The 19,158-nt window shown below is 51.0% G+C and overlaps 3 protein-coding genes across 3 annotated transcripts; 2 read left to right on the top strand and 1 right to left on the bottom strand.

Annotated features, from left to right (window-relative positions):
* Positions 1–973: 973 nt before the first annotated feature.
* Z519_08590 (uncharacterized protein) lies at positions 974–3,214 on the top strand (the record flags this gene model as incomplete). Its single annotated transcript, XM_016766318.1, has 2 exons — positions 974–1,394; positions 1,449–3,214. The coding sequence occupies 2 exons, from the start codon at positions 974–976 to the stop codon at positions 3,212–3,214; spliced, it is 2,187 nt and encodes a 728-aa protein (XP_016617476.1).
* A 6,782-nt stretch (positions 3,215–9,996) lies between these two features.
* Z519_08589 (uncharacterized protein) lies at positions 9,997–10,858 on the top strand (the record flags this gene model as incomplete). Its single annotated transcript, XM_016766317.1, has 2 exons — positions 9,997–10,031; positions 10,129–10,858. 2 exons carry the CDS (start codon positions 9,997–9,999, stop codon positions 10,856–10,858), a joined length of 765 nt encoding a protein of 254 aa, XP_016617475.1.
* A 187-nt stretch (positions 10,859–11,045) lies between these two features.
* On the bottom strand, positions 11,046–12,079 carry Z519_08588 (V-type proton ATPase subunit D; the record flags this gene model as incomplete). Its single annotated transcript, XM_016766316.1, has 6 exons — positions 11,046–11,251; positions 11,304–11,354; positions 11,405–11,779; positions 11,834–11,844; positions 11,897–12,006; positions 12,062–12,079. 6 exons carry the CDS (start codon positions 12,077–12,079, stop codon positions 11,046–11,048), a joined length of 771 nt encoding a protein of 256 aa, XP_016617474.1.
* Between the last annotated feature and the right edge of the window lie 7,079 nt (positions 12,080–19,158).

Below are 19,158 nucleotides of genomic sequence, written 5' to 3'. Positions count from 1 at the left end.
GTGGCATGCCTCATCTCCACGAAGTACTGATAGGCATTTCAAGGTCACGGCAGGCTGCCGTCTTTCTCAGCAATTGTTCTATCCGTTAACTGCTGCATGATTGTTTGGGGAAAGCTCTCGCACAGCCTAGGCCGATCTGTCCAGGCACGCGACAAAGCAGCTGCCTCGAAGAAGCGCGGCAGTGTCAGTATCTTAATGGGAATATTGACACACACCGAGAGAGTCAGACCATGTCAGATAGAGCACATGAGAGAATAAGAAGGAATTGAGCGGAAGTCCTTGGTAGTCCCAGGGTTTTGTGGCGCAACATGGCCTGGTGCATGGGGCATGTATGAGCCAAAAGTGCCACTCCATCAGACACCAAAGTCCACGAAGGACAAGAGGCACGTTTGACTAGATGGGGAGGCCGGAAGAATAAATATATTGCTCGACCCCCTCAAGTGTAAAGTGCTGAGAGGAGCTGATGCGGTGGCCAAATGATGGGGAGGGTGGTGGATGGATGGTGGACGGAGTTGAGGGAGCTGTAACACGATCCAGGACTCACTCTTGGTTGGATACCAGCCAATCACATTGCGCTCATGTGATACTAACCCACAAGGCTCCAACCTTCCCTCGAGGAGAAAATCTCACACATTCTTACAAAACAGCCCCTTCTTAATGGCAAGGCTCTACCCAACAGTCCTAGGCTCGCGACATGGAATCCGACTTTTGATGATTGATCCACTCCGATGTGGAGGCGATGACTGCCTTGACTCTAGTTGCCAGGTAGCCTTTCGTCCGGTGGAATTGCTGGCACTTGAGCTACTGATATGTAGCCCGGTTTCAGACGCCGGTGACTGAAGTGGCAGTGCAGCTTCAGAGCTACATATATGCTGCAATCATGGTCCTGGTGCGTCAACTTCAACAAAGCTGCCAGCACATCGCACGTACACACAATACCCTGCCAGGGAAAATACAATAACACTTCCACAGAATGCCCCCTCAACAAGACACTATGCTATGTAATGCATGTATCGACCTATTGTCGGTGGTCAAGACACATCCACCGGGAAACTGGACTGGCACCAAGCCAGCCCTCTTTGAACACCCTGAAGGACCGAACGAATGGGCAGGCTCTCACCACGTCGGTGCGGGCGACTTCTATGATGCTGTTCGGCAGGGGTGCTACATCTGCTGGACAATCTATAGAGATTGCAGCACCGAGCTTCGAGAACAAGCGCACACATTTCGCACGTTCTACCAACTCCGTGCCCTCGACGCGGATGGCTCTGCTCCTCACTTGGAGGACCATTACGAGTTAGAATTTACTACCGAAATCCTAAATGGAGATGCACCCATCGCTAAACAGCAGGTTTTCGACTGCAGCGGCGTTTTTAAAATTCTTCCGAAGAACGGTAAATATCTCGATCGCAATTACTGTCGGTTCTGCCGCTAACGGATCTCTCTAGAGGTGTCTGCTTCGGGTGAACCACTCGCTTTAACACCAAATACATTTTCAGGAAAATGTAAAGACCAAGTTCGGCAATGGCTTGATAATTGTCGTGCGACGCACGTTCGATGCAACCAAGACTGGCGCACTGGGGCTGGTTCTCCTGCCCGGTTACTGCACATCAACCCGACAACTAGGAACACGTTCCGATTGGAAAAGTTTGCAAAGAGATCCCGACCCCCAAGATATGTCACGCTGAGCCATTGCTGGGGAGCTGGAACAGCAGTCACATTGACGACAGCGAACCAACAACATCTATCTGCGGAGTGGTCTCCGATCAATTCACTTCCAAAAAGATTCCAGGATGCTATGCAAATTACCATCTGGATGGGGGTCGAATACATCTGGATCGATGCATTATGCATTATCCAAGACTCCAGGGACGACTGGCTTGCAGAGAGCACGAAGATGGGCGACATCTACACAAATTCGTTTTGCAACATTGCCGCTACGAGCGCAGACCCTCAAAAAGGATGTTTTACGGAGAGGCTCGTCTACATGGCGGAGCCCTATCCGTTGTCTGATCCTCAACTGCACAACAGAGAAAAGACGTACGTCATCGGCTATGATGATTTCTGGAGCAACAGCCTTACCGACACGGCTTTACATACAAGAGGATGGGTTCTTCAAGAGCGCTTGCTCAGCCCACGGACTATTCATTTCGGGCAGGAGCAGATATTCTGGGAGTGCCGGTGTGAAATGGCCTGCGAAGCATATCCTGATGGCATCCCCGAGCAGTTCCACAACCGAAAAATGCATGCTTGGAGGCAGGCTGACAAAATCCTCAATCCAGCATACAAGCGACCATCCGATGCGTCATTGATATCCAAATACCTGCCGAGACTGATCTCGACTTGGCTATCACCGGGCTCAAAAACTGACGAGCCTTACTGGGTCTATGAGGTCTGGAGCAGGATCGTTGAAGTATACATGGAATGCAAATTGAGCTATGCCGAGGACAAACTCGTCGCGATTTCCGGCATTGCTCAAAAAGTCACTGAAGCCACAAATGAACGATATCTTGCTGGACTGTGGGATAATGCACTGTTACCACAGAGCCTGCTCTGGCATGTCTTAGGCAGAAGGCAAGCTGACGGCACTCCATCGGTGAGGAGTGCCTCGGCAGGAGACGAGGACTATCGGGCTCCATCCTGGTCCTGGGCGTCCTTGGAAGCCAAGGTCATCTGGAACTGGCCTGCCAAGTGTGACAAGGTCGTCATGGACATCTTGAGCACCAATGTCGAACAGCCCAAGGGCAGCCGACTAGCCAGGGTATCATCAGCGCAGATGAAGATTCGAGGTTCTCTATTTGAGGCTTGTCTTCAGATTGCGAGTCGGGATATGGACGGAAACCCCGAAGAGGACGGACTATATACGTTGGTGCTCGACAGTCAAGACTACTCCAACAACCTGCAACAATACTCGATGGAGCCCACCATCTACTTGGATACGCCAATGATGCCAGAGTCTGATTCCATGGATGTGTTTCTCCTCCCTATTTGCACACAATGGCAGGAGCGATCGGGAGTGGAAGCAACAACTCTGGCCGGCCTACTGTTGAGGAAAGTGGTGTCGCCCACAGCCGGGACGAGGTACGAGAGAATTGGGATATTCGGGTTGGATTACAGTCAGGCATGCGCGATCTGCGGCATTCGCCCCGACGAAGCCCGCTCCATCGAAAGTATATCAGAGGGTATGAGAAGGGAAGACATACTCCTCATATAAAGGAGGACACTGTCGACATTTATCTTGGAGCAACTCCTTACGTTATTCGGCCAAAACGGCCGAGGAGATGGACTTTCCATTCAATGACCTGCATCGCTGCACCATATCTCTTTGGGCGGGACGAGGGGTAGAATCTGGACAATGTTTCGTATGGTTATGAGCAATTTTAGGCATGTAGCTCAGACTAATGATTATCCCGTATAATGTGCAGAGCTGGAGGAAGTTCTCTTGACGATTGAACTGAGCGAATAGCCCCAGTCACGTTTCAAGATGCCGCAGGACGGGTTAGTACTCTTCGCAAGGCTAGAAATGCCACAGATGGAACAGAGTTCTTCGTAGATTCGGAGCATCATCGTGGTAGGAAGTTCGAATAGCCTGACTAACATTGTTCGTTATAAGCTCGGTTTAACCCAACTCAGATGTCATCCATTTAATGCTCTAGGAGGCTTTGGAATAGTGTTAATTGTGTGCTGTATCCGTCACATGTTTGACTGATGTGACATCTATGGATGAGGCTGATGAGGCTGATGAGGATGATGAGGCTGTAAGAATTGGCAGTTGCGGTTTGGGAGAGAAGCGGTGGGCATTTAGCTGAGTTCAACCATTTCATTACTTCTAATTCCGGGTCCATGCCTCTTTAATGCTGCCTTCTGCTGTAGTGAACGGATCAGAGGAGATCGATGGATCATCCGAGGAGGATGCCGGTTGAAGGAAAGACTTCCATCCAGGCAAAGGCGCCAATGCAAGCCACACCAAAGGCCCCTGGGACTTTTGGCTTGCCCCCCGCAAGTCGAGAAAAGGTGCCCTTTTTGTACCTCCGACAACACTCAACGACTTCGGACAAACTTCATACATGTCGCGTAACTGCTGTGGGACAGTGTCATGCCGCACTGCGGAACACGACCGAAATGCTGTCTCCTGTCGCACGAGCGCGCAGAGTGAAAAAGTCAAGGTCTTGCGCTCCTGGACATGGACTTTTGGACACGTTTCACAGCTCGACAAGGGAGGAGACAGAGGGTCTCAGTGTGTGCCCTACAAGCGTGCACCCCTTAACCACTAATAAGCACCACAGCAAGCCTCCGGGCACTCAGCAGCGCCACAGGCGCCCTCGGCAACAGCCATTGCCACTGCTAAACACACCAAAGTCATGCCTATCACCTTGCTCATTGGTGACCATGTGCGAAAGGGCCAGGAAATTATGGAGTAGTTTGAGCAAAAGTCCTCACTACCAGATTGCGATTTTCTCCGTCTCTCGCACGAACAGTTGAAAGGGTCTGATATCATGGGAGATATATATCTTAAGGAAGTCACCCCAATGACTCGCAATTTCTAAAGGTTGGTCTTTATACCCGTCGTCTGCTCCCAAGGTGCAGCAAACCACGATTTACATGGGAATGAATCACGCAGCCCTCTCTTCGCAGCTCACCAGAGATTCCTCCTATGTCGATTGGCACAATCCTGCTTGGAGGTTTTGTGCCTCCAGCACGTGTGCCGCGGTCTATCTGACTCGGCCACTGTGTTATGCACATTGCACAGGCTGCCTTCTCGCTGATGTGTTTATGTGATGAATGAACGCAGAGCTCCTCCAAGGTCCTTCCTCCTGTCATGCCAACCTGGCCCCCCCGGGTCTAGGTCGACCATGCCTCAACAAATGGACTTGGCGACCTTTCCCAAACGAAGGTCTCTCTCATCATCTTCTTGTCGACGAATCAAGTACGAGTGGTACCAGGACTCAGCTCTCCACTGCGGGACAACTCGTCACTGGTCAGTACTCATGGTCATGCACAGATGGGCAATGAGTATGATGCCATTGTCCATGAAACAGTCGTCCCAAGTATTGGTGGTGTCGAATGCTGCCCAATTCCTGGCTTGCGGCTAGCTTTCTCGATGTGGAAGACCGCTGGGTGCTAGGCACTGAGACGAGCCATGTTCTGTACGCGGTTTTGGGATGTAATGATGGTAAAGCGGCCGACAGTGTCGTCGGCACCCCAGCGCAGCCCAACTTCGGCTGCTCACGAACTGGTGGGATGGATTTCAACCTTTGGCTTCGTCGTTGAGCTTACCTTCCTCCCTCGAGCACTCTACCGCAACCACCAGTTCTTCCATTCCCTTTCTTTCATCCTTGACTTTCCCACTGTCTTCAAATCACCCATGACCCTCATCCTTCTGCTACCCCTAGAGACTCCCGCTCTATTCATCTCTCTTCCTATCTTCGGCTGCTTTCAGCCTTTCCGCTGCAAGCAATTCAAATCACCACACTCGAACAAATAATCCACTTGCTAGAAATTTCCAATTATCATTCAACACCGTGGACTACTTGAGCTTTTACGGGCAATTCAACTTCTGATTTTGAAGATGTCGCCTTTTGTCAAAATACCTATCCGCTCACCACCTCTCAACCATGCCCCCATCACTCCCCTTGCAGAGCAACAACGTCCTGGCATTTCTCCTAGTTCCGAAAACTCTTATGCGTATTCGCACCCAGCAACGCCTACGTCGCCATCAATCGTCTATCCCGTCGGCTCTCCAGGAAATTCCTTGGCTGGGGAAAATACCCAAGCCGACTTTCCAAACAACCCAAATGTTGCCCGCCAGTGCGGTCATGGATACTTAGACGATGGCGAGATGACGCCCAAACAACGTGAGTCGTAACCATCTCGTGCACGACTCGTCTAATAGTTGCTCAGGGACAGAGGTCGAAAAGGCGGCCATTAAGGAGCTGGGAGGCCTGTACTGCGACTGCGGGAAGAAATTCAGAGGAAAATATGCAAAGACTAACTTGACCCGACATGTTCGAGAGCAAGGCACTCGCGTTCGATGTGCCTATTGTACTAGCGAGTTTGCTCGCCCCGGAAATCTACACTGGCACTTACTCGAAAAACACCCTTCGCAAGTCTGCATGCATTGCGGCTCAGTTCCCTATCCCAAGCAGACACCCCCTCAACGTTTCAAATGCCCGAAATGCCCACGAACTTTCTCAACACTGGATGATTTATATCGACACTTGGACACGAGACATCGCTGAGATGGGCAAGTTTGAGATTGGATATTCTTGAGACTGGACTTCAGATATTGGGTTTCTTGTAGAGTTGATCGGCTTGAGGCGTTTGAAAGATTTGCTTTTCCCATCAACGCCTTATTCCAATCCGGACGATGGATGAAAGCGATGATATGAGATGGGCCAAACAGATACTGGCCAAAATATAATATGTGTCACCAATCCTTCAATGGTCGTCCACTCAATCCCTTAGCCTCTCGTGCAAGATTTACAAACTTCCTATTCCCCTCTTTTGCTCTCCACATTCAACGTACCTCCATACTACCTCTCCGACCCAAAGTAGTTTCGCCCTGGCCACATTAGACAAGAATCAGTTCCTTTGAGACTGCCAATGGGCTACCTATGTACAAAATCGACCATGAAAGATGAAACAAGCATACATGGTACCCTACTAGAGCGACAGACTGTGCTCTGTCTACGAGGGATAGCAATAGAACATAGAGATGTGAAAAGCAAAACATGCAAGCCCTGAAGAACAAGAAGATGCAGACCTACATCCAAAGTCGCAACGGTTGGGAACCGCCAAAGGGAAGGCCCATTGGCTTGGGTGATTGGACTACCTACATAGGTGTTAACGGCCTGAGGCCACCGTTACACAGGCCCTAGAGAAGGCGCCCGTAATTTGAAGCCCGGGTATACAGCAGGCCTAGAAAATAGAGATGGAAAGCCTACGAGAGCCTAATCAGAGACCTACTGCAGGTAGGCTGGGTTGGATAGTGAGAGTAGGTAAGTGGCCTTCGCCGTCCAGAGCTGGGCGGGTGTGGGCAGGAGCGAGCGAAGGAAAGGGAGGAAGGGCAGGGCGATGTTGGTCGTCGGTGACGCAGTACACGGAAGACGGGGTGGCGAAATCTCGAAGCGTAGTGGTAGGTGGTAGTGAATTGGTTCCCGACATGAGCCAATACCGCCTACGTACCTAGTTCCTCTCCATGGCCCATGGGAGTGAATTTCCATATCCGGTAACTGAAAGCTCTCTGAAGGGCCTGGGAAGAAGGGGCAAGAAAACTCCTCCTCGTAGGTAGGGCACACAACTACCGTCAAACTACAAAGTGAGCTGGCCAGTTATGTTCGTACAGGGTTTTAATAATAGATACTAACTAACCGGGTGGGTAGTAAAGAGAGGTGAGAAGCATGTGTGCTCCACAACAGCAGAAGCTCTCCGACAGAAAAAAAAAAAAAGGAAAGTGTGGAACACGACACACAACTAGCGATTGGTGCGTGTTGAAGAAGAAGCAATCCTGGTGACGAGGACACAGTGCATGTACTTGTTACTGGTAGGTAGTTAGTTTGGGCTGGCCGAGGTGAAAGACGGCCGAGGAGCCTCCCTTGCCCCCGCGTGACACTGCGAGCTAGCCTTGCCGATAAGTTTCGTTTGTGTCTGGAAACACCATGTCGGCGAGCGGGCAAGCGAGCGCAAGGTGACTGATTGAGTGTGATCAGGCCGATATGACTTCCTTTTCCAGACGGAGGGGGCTTCTCACATGCACGCGCAGGAGAAAGGGCGCACAAAGAGACAGAGACACCACAGATGAAGTTCAAAGTTGTTGATGTCAGGCGACCAATAAGATTGATGCAACACGGGCCTGGCCCAGTCCCAGTCCGCTAGCCTGGGACTTAGCTAGATCCATTTGGGCCTGATCCAAGAAGCTAGCCTAGAACGGAATGGGTTAAGTATTGGGGGGCCCACATATTTCCGTCTTCCGTCTTCCGTCTTCCGTCTGGCATCAATGGGCGGGCAGATTTCTGGTTTCAAGTTAGGTAGAGTCCCATGTAATGACTGTGACTCAATGCAATACGTAGGTACATACCAAGTACATACATGCCAGGTAAGCAGATCAGTGTCGAGTTCCGAGGTAGATGTGCGGCGGACATCCTTCATTACCTACACAGATACTTATGACGTCGGTTAGATAGAATAGTACCTCGCGAGTTGAGGTTTCGCTCGCTCGCTACCTGTTGCGAGGTCCTTAAGCGCCTTGATATTTGAGTACCTCCTTAGGGAGCTGTTATCACTGTCATTCTAGATAGTCACTTACTGTATGTACTTACTCAATACAATGCCTCCTCACGTTACCACAGCCACCTCTGTCATACAAGCCCTCTTCCTCCTCCCTGGCGTTACACTGTTGAAGGGGATGCTTGTCCTTATCAGAAGTGCTCCAGGTCATGCGGAGTACTCGGCACAAGACTATGACTAGTACGAGTAGGTAATACCAAGCCCGTCCAGCCATGCGTCTGGCAGCGCTTGGGGGGCGGCTCAGTGAGACCCACATTTGCCACCTCAGGCAGACACCAAGGACACATTCCTCACTGCCCTTCTCTTTCCTCGGGAGCTTGCTGCTCGTTCACGGTTGAGACACAATGTCTGGCCTTTTATGAGCAGGCTGTCTGCTACGTAGCTATCTACTCGGTACCTATCACGCATTCATCATCAGTCCACAAGGCAGAAATTGTCAGTACATTTTTTTCATGTGTGCTTCCTACTTGCAGTGCTCGTAAGGCTGAGGATTAGATAAGCTTGATTTGTTAGTCATGCGGGACGCCCGCGATGGTGACAAAGGGGGACTCCAGCGGAGTGGTGGCACCCTGAAACGCAGAGGTTGCCAGATTTCCCAAGCCAGCCAGTCGCAGTGAGTGGCTATGCCTTTTTCCCTCTCTCCACACCTGGTATTTTTTGCTGTACCTACCATACTCATAGGCACCCGTTCCTCTTGCTTCCTGGTGGATCTGATGGCTCAGCCGGGCTGGCGAAGAGAGATAAATCCTCGTCTCCACGCCTAGGTGGCCACCAAAGCCAGGGCCATGCTGATGGACGGACGTCAGTCTGGGAGAAGACTCGATGACTCGCTCCACTGCGGCTCCAATGCCGTTTCACACGTTGCGAAGCAGGTCCACAACCGCGGTAAGCTTAACTATGAATTCTCCGATTGGGTACCTTATAGGCGGCATCTTTTAAGCTTACTATCCACACCCCAAAAGAAACAAGGAGCCTGGTTTGTGCCCGCCCTCAATGAGAGGACATGCTGCAGTGCATACTTAGGTAGGTAGGTAGATTCAAGAAGAATCCGTTACTGCTAGAAGCAAGCACTTCTTTCGGAGGAATCCTCTCAGCTGGGCGTGTGACATCTGTTGCAAAGCCAGGGGTGGCTCGACGAGCCATCCAGCGTGATAAGGGAAAAATCGAGGCTACCGTTTCCAGTGGTCCAGTTAGATGGTACAAGTGTGTGTGTCAAAGCGGGTATGACTAGCTGCAGTCAAGGCGAAGGAGCAGAAGGAATGCGTTGCTCATTCCGATTCCTATGACACAGTAGGTGAGCGACGTTTGCTCTTTAAAGCGGCGAGCATACACAATGGCTAACGATGCCCTTAGTGACTGGATAACACCGCTCATCTCTGCCATGCTGAGCTTATGTGTTCGTGAAAGTTGTAAGAGTCCGCTTCGGTGTTGCGTGTCTGCGGAATAATAGATGACGACGAAAGGGTTGTTCTAATACTTGTCAGTGGAAAGGTGCTACGCAGAAGCGGCGTGATACTCACGTGATTGAAGATGCAAACCAGCCTTGCAATGAAATTCACCTCCGCACTGCGCACTGCGTCCGGGCTCACATCCCCAATTCTTCGTCGACTTCCCGCAATCGTCTGTATCACACTGAGTTAAATGGGTCATTCGATAATTTCTGGGACAGGCTCAAGATAGGTTTGGACTGCGCATGAAATTTAGCCCATCATGACGACCACAACGCAAAACCATCCCAACTCGACGTATGTTTTCATCCCACGGCATTTGCCTTCCCTGTGTGAAAACATAGTCCCCCACGTCCGCGACCGACCAACTGACTGACATTTCTCTTTCTCTCAGGGTCTACGTCAAAAACCTCGAAGAGCGCATCAAGATCGACCAGATGAAGACGGCCCTCACGGAAATTTTCTCAGAGTACGGCAATATCATCGACCTGGTCGCCAAGTCGAACCTGAAAGCGAAGGGCCAGGCGTTCGTGGTCTTTGACAGCCCGGACTCGGCCGCAAAGGCCATTGAAGAAATCAATGGCTTCGAGCTGTTTGACAAGCCTATGCAGCTGGACTTTGCGCGCACGAGGTCGGACGCTACCGTGTTAAGAGAAGACGGTGAACAAGGGCTGGAGAAGTGGAAGAGGGCCAGGCTCGCGGAGAAGGAGAGGCGGCAGGCCCTGGAGGCGACGCAGCAGAAGGTGCTCAAGAGGCCCGCGGACGCGGCGGCTGCTCAGCCTACTGCAGGAGGACTGGCAACGCGGCCTGCGAAGACGGCGAAGGGCGTCGGCCTCAAAGCTTCCGGCACGAATGCTGCCGCCATCATCCCCGACGAATACCTTCCGCCCAACAAGATCCTGTTCATTCGGGATCTGCCGGATAGCTACGACGCAGATGGCCTGAGCCGGATATTCAGTCGCTTCGAAGGATTCAAAGAAGTTCGAATGGTGCCGGGGCGCAAGGGTATTGCGTTCGTGGAATATGAGGCCGAGGCTGGCGCGATCAGTGCAAAGGAGGCGACCGCCGGAATGCAATTGGGTGATGAAGGCAAGGGTATCAGGGTTACGTATCAACGAGCTTGAGTGGTGGATGGTAGAACGGGACGGGAAATGTTACGATATGGTTGACGCAAATGTGTGCAAATGTGTGCAACTGTGCTGGTGCTAGCAATTGTACTTGATACCCATGCATGAATAGCGGGTCATTGGTCGGCGTTGAGGATAAAAGCATACAACATCTCACAGGGGCTTCTCACGCCCTGGAGTCAAATCAGAAGATAATATCCTCATCCTCACGCTCGCCTAGCACGTCCTGCGGCTGCGCACCGTTCTCCTGTTCCGGTTTGCCTTTCCTTGCCTCCTTCTGTCGCTTCAGCTCGGCATCCGCAGCTGCTTGGTCGCGTTGTTTCTTTCCGGACACTTTCTTCAGTCTGTAGAACTCTTCCCGATCAAGTTCGTCAAGCTCGGAGTTGATGTCTAGATGGGGTGTCAGCAGCCTCGAGAGAAGAAGTTCCCTCCGCGGACTTACATTTTATGGTGTTTTCAGTTCGCGGGATGATGACATGTTCAATGGCGTTCACTGTGTATAGGTTAGCCTCTCAGCCTCTGGTACAGTCCAATCCGACGCACCTCTTCGGTTCACAACCTTGATGACTTCATCCAGAATCATGAATGCCGTCTGTAAGCTCGCGAGTTCAACCAGTGTCTCGACCGCGCGGGTATAGGTCTCTCGACACCTCTGCACCTGCTGACCTCCCTTGCCCAAACCCGTCAAGCCAAAATCATTGATCTCGTCCTTTGTATATCCTTCGAACTGGGGTAGAAAGACACCTGAGACATTCTCTTGCTTGGTCTTGATCCTGAATCGAGCTGTCTTAACGGACTCTTGGATTTGGTAGCCAATGTCTCCGCCGACTGCGTACGACACTTCGGCAAGGGAGAACGCGGCGATTTGCATGACTCGGCCCATTTTTCGTTTTGCTTCGTCAATTCTCTTTAAGATTTCTGTAGCCATTTAGCTTCGTGGAATTGCGAAGGGGGTGATCTTTCTGTTCAGACCTCGAAACCGCCTATTGAAAGGTTAGCATGCGACAAAGGCAGTAGCGGAGGAGGATGGTTTACTTTGTCAGAGCCTCGCTTTTCCTCTTCAACAAGCTGTGGCCGGTCTGGGCTCCCTTTAACTTCGCATTCATTTGACCCAACGCCTGCCGCGTGGGGAAGACGGCCTCTCTCTGGAGAAGGTAATCAGCAACAACGTATCTTTGTTTTCCCATTCAACTGGCTCACCCCTGCCCCTGAAGACATCCTGTCCGCGGCTTCTTTGTCGTCCCGATTGATATAAGGTGACCAAAGAAACGGCGAAATGTGTGAATCAGAGCAACGAAGCTCAATGCAGTGGCAACTTATCACCTGTAACACCCGCGACACCTGGTGAAGCTGCAAGGCTCGGGAGACATGACGATGCCAAGCAAGCATCGCTAAAACTTTGTCCCGCCTTGCGCTTGGCAATGGCAGTGGTGGTGTTGTTCCCTGATAGGGCCATTCCAACAGGACATAATAGTTCCGAAATCTCCTTAGTAGACAGAGATAGAAATATATCCCCATCGACCCATTTGCCTCGACGGAACACGCTCTGCCCGGGAGGACTGGGAAAAAATTGTAGAAGCTCTATTCCAAACTGCTTCAAATGGAGCGCGATAGAATCCCTGTTTGTAGAGAGACTTATATCTACTTGAGAGAGCCGGCCAGTGTTGGAAGTCAGGGTGATTAATTTGAAAAGCATTTTCGAGTTATGAAGAGTGTATTCTGCGATTGTGAAACCTATTCACGCGCAGTCGAATGTTGGGAAATTGTTGCTTCATTACTTCCATCAAAATCTATGCTACCGAGAGAGAGGTTACCTATAATTGGGTGTTAAATGGCTCGCTGGTCAGCCTCGCTGTGGTCAGCTTGTGGGCGTTTAGACCCCGGTCGCCGTCGAAAGGCTTTCTCTCATTTGTGACCCCCAAGTTGCTCCCCTTTCTCCCGTATCCGCTCCGTATTGTTTTCACAACACAATGACAATTATCGACATCCAAGCCATCACGATTTAGAGTTTGAAGTTTCGTGGTCAAGTCGCTTGTTGTTTGGCGTAGAGCGCTTCGACCGAGGCAGTGGCGATGACCTCGTGTGGCGGCGTGAATTGGACGCCGGTATTGATCAGAATGACCGGGGCTGCAAACCCGGCCAGTAGTTCCAGAGGGGACATTCAGAACTGTAAAATGTGCTGGGCTGTGTCGTGGCGATTGCAATCTATCAAAAAACCTTGAGACTCGAAGTGCACGGGAACTGACAGGGGGAGGGAGGAAACTTACTATGAAGGCCGTGAAGGCGACAAATCCTACACACATTATCGACCGAATGGTTTTCCAGTTGGGTGTTGAGATAGTCCCAGAGCATCGAGGATAGGTATGCTGCAGTCCAGAAAGGAGTAACAATCAAGAAAGGGTCCGTTTCAAATACAACGGTAGTTCTGGTAAACAAGGGGGTGTGACATTAGTAGTGCTGTATCGCTGTGTGTGTGTGTGTATGGAAGGGTCTGAATATCCATGATGGGAACAAACACGACGAAGGCAAACACCAGGATCCTTTCGATAAACATCAGAGTGAGCAGAATTGCTAACATGCGTTCATGCCCGGCCATCCCTCGAAAGAGCTTGCGTGGGATGCTGGTGCTGGTACCTTTCCACTCATAGACGAAGAAACAAATCAAGCCAGCGAGACCACAGACCATCGAGCCAGAATCCTGGCGTTCGTCCAGGGATAGAGTATACCGCCCAGGTCGACGCCGCCCAGGGACAACGTCAAGCCCGACGGGAAGGAGAGCACACCCGATCAATCAAGCCTGACGATTTCTGTAACAGAGAAAGGTAGTCGTACTTGGTGTGTCTGGTTGGAGGACGATAGCTAAGGATGATACAGGTTGGTGGCAACGTCCAAATGGCCATTTACACCCACCGAAATCAGTTAGCAGCAGCTTCTACAGAAGAAGGAGGAGTAGGAGGGGAGTTACATCGGGCGAGGGTGAGGCTGTAAGGGGGAACACACACGAAATAGGTACGCCAGCCAGTGCATGCGTTTCTTTTCGTCACAGCACCGATCATAGGTGAAATTCGCTGCACCGACCGAGCCAAAAAACTGGTAAGTGACTTGGGGAATTGTCACGGCTGAGGAAATCCATATGCGCGCCGCCGAATTGTTGAGGTCGGTGGATATTTGTATCAACTAGAACAAGACTGGTCAGCCCGTCAATTTCACTCGGCTATCAAGGCGATGAAGACGACAATGACCACTCACCGCGGCAGCCGCGGATTGAATGAAAAAGAGGACACTTGCTCAAGAGAATGAGCCCAATTTGTTCACCATTTCAGAATCGATCAAAGTTGATAGCACGGTATTGGTGGCCGAGTTCCAACTCACGCAAAGGCAGACAAACACAGGACCGCAATGGCAACATCCGTGCGCAAGTGTATTTCTGGCTTGTCATCTTCATTGACGTATACCTATTTTTTCTCATCATCTTTCCCGACCTGTTCATGATGAGACACGGCAACTTTCTTGACGTCCCCCTCCTCCGGCCCCGGAATCTCTATTGGTGGCACTGAGACCTTTGTAGGATATATCGTAGGCTGGAATTTGTCACCCGCTATCATTTTTTGTGTAGAGATATATTTAATGTGCTGACGACTATTGTGTTTGACAACTGCTCTCCGGACCAGTGGAAGACTCCTCAGTTCCAGGGGTTATGGGAGAGGGCTCCTTCCAAAGCGACTGAGAATGATTTCTATCAAAAGTCACAGCTTTTGCCCAGAGAGCGATGGGGCAATCTTGACCCCCAGTCCCCCGAGACCTCCAGAGCAACTCTGTCCTCAGCAAGAAATCCTCTCGTTTATTCGACCTTCGTGTCTCCCTCGGTAGAAATGCCAGAGTTCTAGGTTCGAACTAGAATCAAAGTACTTCGGTTGCAAAGGGGCCTCCTCTGCCCGCGGTCATGGTTTGATGATTGCAAACCACCGACATTCTTTTTTGTCCGGAGCTACGCTCTCATGTCTCCCCAGAAGAAAATTTCCCCGCCCGTTCCCGGAGTCCATCTGTAAGTCGTACTTCCGCGTCCCGTCGGCGCGACCGAAGTCGGTTCTCTCGAAGTGAGTAGTAGACTGTTTTCTGGAAGAACGTGGTTCAGAATGTGTGACGTCGGGGCCCCCGCGCTCGTTTCCTTCCCGGAAACCACTTGGCACAATGCTATGTTCAGGAGCGCTTTTGTTTTCTAGAAGCGAAAAATGGACCAGCCTCAAGAGAATTTGCGGAGTAATTGGTAGCAAACAGGCCCGCACTCAAAAGAGGCATCGAACAAAAGACCATGAAGAAGAGAGTTATATGACCCTCTGTTGGAACATTGGTAAACAGCCGTTGTTTTAGACTTTCAAATTGAGAACTAGATGGAAAATTAGACGGGGTCGCGGCCCTAAGAGGGTATAACTTAAGGTGGAGCGCGTGTCCAATGGTATTAGGTAGTCTTCGATCCAATAGCTAGAAGGATGTCTGTGCTAAGTTAAGACTACAACGTACGCTGTTCACATAGGCTTCGAAGATGCGCCTGTCTCCGTCTCTGTCGTCTGGTTTGAAAAGGAATCAACGGACGAGCAAGGCAACGTGGCGGCCCTTGCCGGACCTGTCGACAGATTTGCGGAACCAAGTCAGCTTCTCCGCATAACCCCTTGAAGATGTTTTATAATCAACATGGCCCATTTGTCCACGAGTTGAAGATGATCCGGACGCAAAACGATCCGATACCCAGCTTGGCATCTTCCCTCCCCTCCCCCTCCGCAATCCAAAACATTACCATAGCCAAGCAACTGTCAAAGCTCAAGCAAGCGAGCGCCTCGTGGCAATACCGATGGTGATGATCAGGCCGCCAAAATACCAAAGGTGGCGCAGAAGCGTGCCATCGCCTGTGAGGAATGCGTCAGACCGCTAGCCAGGTGGCTGGCGGCGGCGGTATGTGCCTGGGAATCATCATTGGCGAGTGTACCAAAAAAAAAACAACAACGAAAGAAGTCTGACATCCGGCGTTCGAAAGTTATAGCATGACCCAATCATTGAGAAATCAACTGCAAGAGCTGGCAGAGCTGGAAAAGGCAGACGACCGCAATCCTACCACGTTCTCAACCCTAGGCCACCGCAGCATGGCACCGACGAGTCGACGTCGCAGGATTTGTGCGACCTTCAACATCCGATGCTGTTGTTGACTGTCCTCGGTCCAGCCCACCACAATCATCCTAGGAGGAGGGTACTCAAGACACGATTGATGCCGACCGATTTGATACCAGCCTTTCACCCGTCATTGAAGAAGATCCGCTACTGCCGCCCAGCAACCACAAGCGCGATTGTCATTGTCGTCGCATAGCCACACTACTCGGACTTTCTTCCGATCTTGAAAGCGCTACTAGTCCGGAGGAGATCCGTGCGTCGATTAACCTGGAGAGGACGATGGAACCGATCATCCATCAAATCACTGACGGTGGTGATGCAAAATCAGATACGCAGCCTTTCAACATCCGCCGGTCCAACTACGGAGCTACGTGGATTGCGCCACCCGAAGAGTCCGTTTGAGAAAGGCAGATTGTGTATGTGACACCCTGCTCCGGGCACAGCGTCAGTGGTGGCTTCCTCTTCGAAGAAGCGCCGACACTCGGGTCGCCAGATACTTCGCGCGGCACAACATCGTTTCGCCTATTCTCTACGAGTACACCTTTTGGCGACAGTATGAAATGCTGTGGGCCTCGTCTTTAACTCCGTGCTGTTGGCTCTGCAAGCAGCGAAGCCAGGGAAAACTGTCCATACTGTAAGCCATTTTCGCATTCGTCTCCCTCTTCGACACTGCCGATCAGCTCGAGCAAAACACCACGAAAGCCAAGTCGTTTCCCGCTTGGTATAAGAATTAAATCAACTTGAAGTCCTGAACAATGAAATCGGTCTCGAATTGGCCCAATACTTGCTCCTCGTTGGGAAGTGTCTTTAGAGCACGGGGCAGCTCTGCAAACTTAAAATTATTTCGAACCTGGCGCTGCGGGCGGCATAGACTATGGGGCTGTATTACAGCGTCGACGAAGCTTAGAAAAGAGGTCTCCCGTTGAATCCGGTGACTCAGTTGGAGTGCGAGACGCGAGCTCAATTTTGGTAATGATGTGACCTGCCTGAAAGGCACGCACCCAGAATTTTTTTATTTCCTAAGACACGATCATTGTTGAAGTTGGACACGCTGATCAATGAGAGGCGGGACCGGCTCCCTCAGAATCTCCAATTTGATTCGTATTTAGACGACGGTGCTCCCGCCGCAGGGAGGTTCACAGGGAGCCAAGTGCATGAACTCCACCCGTCCGAGTCCTTTATCAAGGCAGTAAACTGCACCTACGGTATGCTCCTCCCTTGCCCAAGGTCGGTAATGGCAGCAATGTCTCTGAGGAGAGCCACACAAATACATCCATGGTTACCAAACCATCCTGAGACCAGCCCTTGAGCTGAACTTCAAAAGGATCCAAAGCAAGTAATTATCCTCTTTGCGAAGGAGACAGGGGGAAGGTGACTTGCAGGATATGCTCCTCACTCGAATTGCCGTAAAGTGTGTAGCATGGGCCATGGCCATAATCGCACTCCTCGGTGCTCAATCAGATGCACATGTTTTCGCGGCATGATGGTTTACTATTGCGTGTAAGGGTAAGGGTGCCAAAGATCCCTTCCAGGCGGAACCCACTGATACCGCGACAGATTTGCATACCTCTGTCAGTACCATGCTCGTGGCCAGGCTGTGTACATTCAGCAACGCCAGTTTCAACAACAAATCTCTCATGTCCAGTTAGAATCTGTGTTTGAAAGCCCTCGAGCGCTATACGGGCATCAGCAGCATTGGTCAGAGGTCTTCTTACCTTCTGCATCAGAGCACCTAGCATTTGACCGCCGTTCGCCACAGCTAGGCACCCAACCATGGAGACGAGACGGCAGAATCGACAGTCAATGTCTCCAGAAGTCAGCAACGTTATGACCACGACTTTGAGCAACGGTTGAAGAACAAATTGTCGCGGTGGGCGGCTGCAACCAATGCACGAATATACGGTCCCCAGGTAATGAACCAACCGCTCCGAATCTACCACGGAAAGGCAACGGCAGACCGTTTGAATGTGCTGCGGAAAATCTATCCAGAGTGGCTTCTTTCCTGGACTCGGACCTGGAGTTCACGCCTCAGGTTCGCCTACCAAACTCCCCAGTACCTTGTCAGACTAGCTCGGTCAGGCTATTCCTGGGAATTTTGGCACTGTGGCGCAGGCTAGTGTTAAGCCTCTTCAATCATAGATAGAATTTCTCTTCCTTCTCGATCAGGCCGGTCAATCGATCAAGTTAATATGGTCCCCTATATTATCCAACATACTCCATCGCACTTCATGCCTATAATTTTATGCGGCGTATTGATCCTCATACTGAACTGGGGCGAGGCTACTAGCCATGGGCATCAACTCGTACGGCGGTGGGTATAGTCTCTTCTCAACGCGCACACTCAACTAGGGAAGTCCTCTCTGTTAGTAACTTAGTTGCTTGTGTATTGTATGAAAGATAGTCCCCCAGAACTATGTAAGAAGAACCATAGTCTAGGGTCGGCGCCCCAGCCAATCATAACGCTATCCACCACTTCCAACTTCTCCCATTACAATACCATCCCACAGTTCCCGGGATAGCAACTTGTCAAGCGCGGGGGTGAACTCTCCGTCACCATGCTGCTAGATCTCACTCGTCCTCCTCTTTAGTTCGATTCGCAATCTGTTCGGCGTACTGTGCCTCGCGATCTCTGTTGAACTCGCGGTTCCAGTAACGTCCGGCATAAGGTCATGAGCCATTGACGGCATTGCAGATACCCCGAAACCACGTCGGGGAACGCCACGCTTTCTGCTTCCCTGTACAGACCCTGGATGCTTCGAGAGTGCGCCGTGAGCGCGATCGGAGTCTGTCGTCGAAGAGTCTACCGCAGAATCCGTGAAAATGCGAGATTCTCCATCCGATATCCTACCAAGGCTACTGCTTATTGTTGCTTTCTACATCTTGATGCGCGCTCCAAAGAATCCACCTGCTGGCGTCCTGGGCATGTTATTCTACTTCCTGCATGGGCATTGGGTTCGGATTCAGCTTCATAAGGGGCCGGACGATCGCGTCGGTCCCAGGATTTTGCACATTTTCCCTTCCCAAACCCTCTGCCTCTGGAACCCCATGGATACCAATCCCAGCCCTGTCGGCGAACAAGACCTAGCTCAAGACCAAACGATGAATTCAGAAATATGTCTTGCTTAAATATTATT

This window comes from Cladophialophora bantiana (genome assembly GCF_000835475.1).
Source record: "Cladophialophora bantiana CBS 173.52 unplaced genomic scaffold supercont1.13, whole genome shotgun sequence".
In the NCBI taxonomy this organism is placed as follows: domain Eukaryota; kingdom Fungi; phylum Ascomycota; class Eurotiomycetes; order Chaetothyriales; family Herpotrichiellaceae; genus Cladophialophora; species Cladophialophora bantiana.
This window is presented reverse-complemented; position numbering and strand designations above follow the sequence as displayed.